This window comes from Penaeus vannamei, chromosome 27 (assembly GCF_042767895.1).
Source record: "Penaeus vannamei isolate JL-2024 chromosome 27, ASM4276789v1, whole genome shotgun sequence".
Lineage (NCBI taxonomy): Eukaryota > Metazoa > Arthropoda > Malacostraca > Decapoda > Penaeidae > Penaeus > Penaeus vannamei.
Window position 1 is genome coordinate 32,274,060 of NC_091575.1, and position 6,572 is coordinate 32,280,631.

The following is a 6,572-nucleotide window of genomic DNA, read 5'->3' on the forward strand; positions in this document are numbered from 1 at the left end:
AGAGAGACAGACAGAGAGAGTGTACAGCATACCATTTTGTTATAATCATGTTCCAGAAGGAATGGACTAAAAAACATTCTAAAATGAGTGCCTTTTAGTGTACTGTAAAGCTGCAAATATCATAATGCAGTTAGGAGACATTACTAAAAATAATAGTGACAAATATGGCATAATAATGAATTATACAATGAATTATACAACTATAGCACTAAAGGCAAAGAAAAAATCCTCAAAAGCCTTTCTTCCCCACAACTCTTTAAAACTTTATCATAATAATGACAGCAGTTTACACTAGAGTCTGTTCGTATGTTCGTAAAATCTGCCGTGATGAAAGACTTCACATAAATGTATAAAGAAGTGGAAGGTAATGCCAAATAATACCCTACCTTTGAAATATAAACTATATACACACAAACAAAGTGATCCTTTTGCAAGTGTATTTTGAGATTGGGAAAAAAATATGACACCAAAATACATTCTCATATTCAGAATGTACAAAGGAATTTGAAAAATATGCAGATAAGATCTTTGTATATTTTTTGCAGTTATTGCAAATAACAAAAGATTTTTAAAACTTATTTGTAAACTAATTTGGCATGACAGCATCAATAAAGCTCATCTGCAATAACACAACTGAATGACCTTGGAGTTTCTGTAGAATAAAACTCGTCTAAAGTAAAATATACAAAAACTGCAGAGGAAGTGTTGCTAACTGTATTTCTGGACTTTAATTAAGTACTTTTATGACGTTCCATCACACAAAAATTGTAATATTAAAAATTCTTTGGTATTAGTAGCAATGCTAATCATGAGTACAAATGTTAAAAAAAATAAGAATTTGCTTAAAACAGATCTCAAATTTTGAAATGAAAAAATTCATTCTCTAGTAAAAATTAGCAAGATATATATATATATAAAAATCCTAAACTCAACTATTGGCAATCTGGGTGTGCTTGCTTAATAAATGCTTTTTCAAGCTGGATTTCCTGGCTGTTGTGTGTTCACAATAAGGACATCTAAAGGGCTTCTCTCCTGTATGGATTCTCAGGTGCCGTGTTAGGTCTGACCGCAAGTAGAATGGTCGGGAACAATAGTGGCAAATGTGAGGTCCTCCTCCCGACAGTCCTGGCGATACTGCTGATGGCATGACAGTTGGCAGTCCTGATGGCAACCCTGGCGTCAGCCCAGAAGAAACTCCTCCCGTCCCCTAGAAGAGGAACAGCACCTTCACTAACCATTATTTTTTTGGGAATTTCCTTTTGGAGCATTATTGTACTCAAGGTTCTACAAGAAAAAGAGGAAGAGGAGGATGAAGAAGAAGAGAAAGAAAAAGAAAGAAGAAAACAAAGAGGAAAGAGTCAAAGATGAATAATAAAAAAAATATATTTGACTGAAAGCTACTTTAGTGAAGAATCATATCTTACTCATAATCTAATGGCCTTGGACTTTCTTCAAACATTTACGACTGTTGGGCAAAGGAGGGGGGGAAGATTATTGAAGCACCCAGCCAGCTACTAGTAATTTCTGACAGCTCACATTTATCGCCCTTGCCCAGTCCATTTTTTCATCCTAACTATAATTTGCAATAAGAATATAAATTACCATCTTTCACACATCACATTGATGTAGAAAAGTTAGGCCTCACACCAAATCACTTTGCAAATATACAGTATATTGTTTTTCATACCATCACCTAATCATTGCACATAATATAAATTACCTTACATATAAAGTATTGTTCACAACTCCAAAAGTCTAGTTAATATATCAGTAATGATGTACACATGTATTCATTACAAACATCCCCTTCTTCTCTCATTTGACTAAATGCTTGTAATAATTCCTAACAAAATTTAAATCACACTCTTTGAAAGCTGCATATGTGAAAAAAGGTTTTGAGGATATAAACAAATGAAAAAGCTAATAATCTGTCCCCGGTGAATAACTGCACATAGTCTTTCCATGAATATTCATTGAGTGGGTAAAAGAACTTCATATGAGATTATAAGGTTTTGGTCCTTGAGAATTCAACTAATAGGATGCTTTATATCCAATCAAGTTGATTGCACCTCCTATTAATACATTTACTCCCTAATAATCAAGTCCTGTGCAAAATAAATATTTTTGTACAAACATAATTACGGTGCATATACTCATCACCGATTCCTTATAGATTCAGCATACTTTTGAATATCTTAGTGCAGACTCAACCAGTTTCTTTTGGATTTTTTTTTTTTTTTTTTTGTAAATAATTTCTTTGACCTTACAAATATATCTTGCATACATTACTACAGTACGAACGCATAAGAAATCTGAATGTTCATCAGTACTTTTATTACTCATAATCCTTATAATTAAGCAGCTTGTCCACATGTTTAAAGTGTGAAAGGTGCCTCAAAAACCTTAAAAAGTACTTTAGTATAAAAAAAAAATAATAATCAGAACTAAGAAATACAATAAATAAATATAAAAACTTATGTACACTATAAATCTACTTAATTAATTGAAATTGACAGATCTGTCCTTCCTTTCTTTAACGAGATTCATACAACTTCCTTCAAACTGTAAAGTTCACTTGTGATACGGCCATTAAATTCAATATAACTTGTTAATCTATGTAAAGCAGATGCACACAATTATCTTTGGCATAACCTATAAATGGCCCTTTAACCAATTCATACACATCTAAAATAAAAAAAATAAAAAAATCCATTCCATTTTAATTCTTTTTCCTTCTTCATGTCATCTATTTCAGTATGTGTACTTACATGTCTGACTGTAATGTTAATAACAGAGTAAATAAATAAGCTGAAGTACACATGACCATAAGAAATGTGAAAATGAAAATACATGTCACCTGTCATATGGCATCACCTGTATATTAACAGACCCACAGCAAACCAAGAACCAAACTACAAGGCTCCATTTTTTTGGTCAGTACCTTGCAATTCCATTAGAATCCAAATTAGCAATTAGCATAGGAGTCTCACATAGACAGTAGTACGGTGAATGTACCACATTACTTATTAAGAGACATAAAGCAGTCTTCTGCACTTTGCCTCTATAATTTGGAATGAGCCTCATCGTTCAAAACGACTCACAATCAATTGTGTTGTCAGTGATATGAATGTATCATTTCCACATTCCTATTAATGCAACAGAAATAAAGTTTTTGTTTATATGTATCCAATATTTCAAGATGTTTGTGTTGGCATGGTCAATCTTTCTGACAAACTTGTGATCTTCTACCAAAGACTTCTACCCACTCAATGTATCATCTGTTTCACAAACCTATGTCACTCAAAAGTAATTGTGTTAAATAATCATGTTAATTCCCTTAAAACCATTAACTGTGTTATTCAACCATAAAACTCTACAAGCTAAAACTACATCTTGTGCAAAGGAAAACTCATTTTCATAATTTTCAACCCAACTTATCATGACATTCATGATTAAACCAGATACTCAATAAAGTCCAGCTGTGGGAACTTTTTTCTAAAAATAAATTATAATTATACAGAGATCATACGTTTTTGTGCCTCTTGTCAGCACATCAATAAACTGACAGTCATTAAAATGCAACGGTAGAGGGTAACCTAAAACTGCATCTGAAGCAAAGGCCTCTCATTTAGCAGAAAGAGATACACTTCCTCTTCCTTATGTACATCTGCAATTAATTTCAACCCATCCTACTAAATCTGATGGATTAAAAATATTAGTCCAAACAAATACAAGTTAAGGTGCTGTCACACTAGCACTTTTTCTGTCAATTTTTTAAACAATTTCCTGTAATTTTGTAAATTTTTAGCGAATCGTCATTTTTCCAGTCCGAGGATAACAATGGTTTCCATTTGAAAACCTTTCTGTCAACTTTTTTAACCAAGAATAGTCAAATCAGGAGCTATATTTAGGAATGTTTGCATTTTTGTTAAAGAAAATTAATTGAAGCATAAAAAATATGAGAATAAATTTAGTATATACACTATAAAACAACAGATTAGCAAAAATTAAATTTATCATTTACAGAAATTAATAAAATTAATAAAAAAATTAAATGTTTGCAATCTCGTTTACATCCGTGAGAGCAGTGCAATGCCATTCCTCTCCAGTTTCGATATCATGACAGATCGTGCTAATTCTCCAGTCTGGACAAGCCTTTCTGAGGAATTCCTCATGAAGAGAAATGTTACCTCTGGGATATCAGAGATGGTGGGTACACAAAGAAGAAACTGAAGAGGAAGGTATGCAAAATCATTGTTTTGTGTGACTGACTCAATAGTTCTTTTACCCATGTGACTGTGCCTCATAAGGTTTACAATTTATGATTAATTGACAAAAAAGTGTGAATGTGACAGCACCTTTAGTGCTTCATGTTAGTGGTTTTTGCCATTACAAAAGTTTAATTGTGAGTAGTATGCCTTGACTAATGTGATTACTGGACAAATATACAGCAACACAGACACAACTAAAATATTGTCGAAGGAATGTTAACATAAGATTTTGGAATATCTTTCTTATCTCATAAATCTACTGAAGAGGTGCTGTGTAGTAGAAGACAATTAGCAAAAAGCTTGGACTTTTTTTTTATAAACTACAATATCTACTAGAATACCTATATAATTGATTTCCTCTAGTGTCTATCACATGTATTCACCTACAATGACAGTTGTATTCATTCCCACTGGTAGAAAGGGTTGCCTGTTACAATAAAGCAAACATAATGGCAGAATGATTTCTGGATATAAGACACTAACATCAGCATTTCTATTATCACATTCACAGGAATTCAGAATATTCAACCCATGTACTTATCTGCTTTGTTTAGTCACTACTTTGCTATGTGATACTAATGTTAAGCTTTCCTACAGAAATAGGTGACTGAGAAGTCTAATAAGAAGAAAAGTTGACTTGATACTGCAAATGAGTTGACAGTAAACAGTACTTCAACCAGTGAACCAACTCATTTCTACATAACTAAACATTCTTAAGAACCTTTCATACTTGTCCTAAATAGTTATTACTTTGCTTCTGTAAGTGGCTGTGGTGTTGTGGACTCCTTGTTTTCATTTGGAACATTCCCTGTTTCCTGCTCTTCTTGTCCTGTTGGCATCTGCTGCCCCGCAATGCTCCAGGCTTGGGGCATCTCCATGTCAGTGTTACTGGTTGCAGGGAATCTATCTGATGAACTTGGGGTTGAGTTTTCAACTTCAGCTATCTGTTGGAAAACTGGAAACTCATTTATCCTGGATGTATTCCAAGACGGACCAGTATTATTTTCAGGACTGGCTTCTGTTGAACACATATTAGGAGCAGATTCTGTTTGGGTATTGAGATCTTGCGATGGGTTGAATGAACTGAGCTGCGAGTTCATAATATTGCTCCATGCTTGGGAAGCAGCCACCTCACAGGTCTCTTTGGCTGAATACCCCAGAGACAAACTCTCAAGTATACTATTGCTCTGTTCCTTCAAAGAGTTATTTCCAGGACTGTTGCAAATAGACATCTTTCTGTTATTCCACTGAGGTGATAGATCTCCAGTCTCGAGAACATTCCTTCCACCTATCGATGAGAATGTTGTTTCTCGCTGCAGAAGAGAAAGGATGGAAGACACTGGTGTGGCTGTTGCTCCACTCCAGGAGAAACTTTGGCCACAACTTGCAGATGGATCGTTTGCAAGTTGCCTCCCTAAAATATGGAGGAACTGTCAATATAGTGCTTAGAACTTAAAGGATAAAATTCTGTATATCTAATGAATTCACATATGCATAATGTATGCGTTTGTTATGTGTTTCTATCTACAATCATTTCATAGTTCAATACATGGAATAAATGCGAATGGATGATAAAATTTTTAAAGAAAAAGACAAAAGAAAAAGAATGGAAAGAAGGAATGAGAGAGAATGAAAGGGAAGCAAGGAGAAGGTAAAGTTGGTAAAGTAAAATGTGGCGAGAGAATAAGAGAAGCGGAAGAATAAGATGAGAAAAGAAGTGATGAATAGAAGTAGGATATAGTGAGACGAAAGAAAGGAAAAGCAGAATATAGAGAATGAGGGAAAGGGTGAAGAGAAAAAGAAAGAAAGGCAAAGGGAAAGGGAAGAATGCAGGGGGAGAAGGAGAGGGAAGGAGAGAGGGAGAGAAGAGAGGAGAGGAGAGAGAATGAGTGTCTGAGAATTCAAGAGAATATGTGTATGTGTTTTTATGTGTGTACATGTGCATGTGCGTGATTTTGTGTGATTTTGTGTGTGTGTGTGTGTGTGTGTGTGTGTGTGTGTGTGTGTGTGTGTCTGTGTGTGTGTGTGTGCATGTGTGAGTGTGTGTGTGCATTTGTGTGTGCATGTGTGTGTACATGTGTGTGTGGGTGTAGATGTGTGTGTGTGTGTGTGTGTGTGTGTGTGTGTGTGTGTGTGTGTGTGTGTGTGTGTGTGTGTGTGTGTGTGTGTGTGTGTGTGTACATGTTTGTGTGTGTGTGTATATGTTTGTGTGTGTGTGTACATGTGTGTGTGTGTTTGTGTGTGTGTGTATGCGTGTTTGTGTATGTGTGTGTGTGTGTGTGGTTGTGTGGGTGCATGTGT

General features: G+C 34.8%; 1 protein-coding gene across 1 annotated transcript in view; it reads right to left on the bottom strand.

Annotated features, from left to right (window-relative positions):
* Positions 1 to 1,030: 1,030 nt before the first annotated feature.
* LOC113803254 (protein tramtrack, beta isoform) overlaps positions 1,031 to 6,572 on the bottom strand; it is a gene marked incomplete in the record, with an annotated part of 16,422 nt that continues 10,880 nt past the window's right edge. Inside the window, 2 exon segments of the mRNA XM_070141208.1 lie at positions 1,031 to 1,207; positions 5,022 to 5,685. Coding sequence (XP_069997309.1) covers positions 1,180 to 1,207; positions 5,022 to 5,685 — 692 coding nt within the window.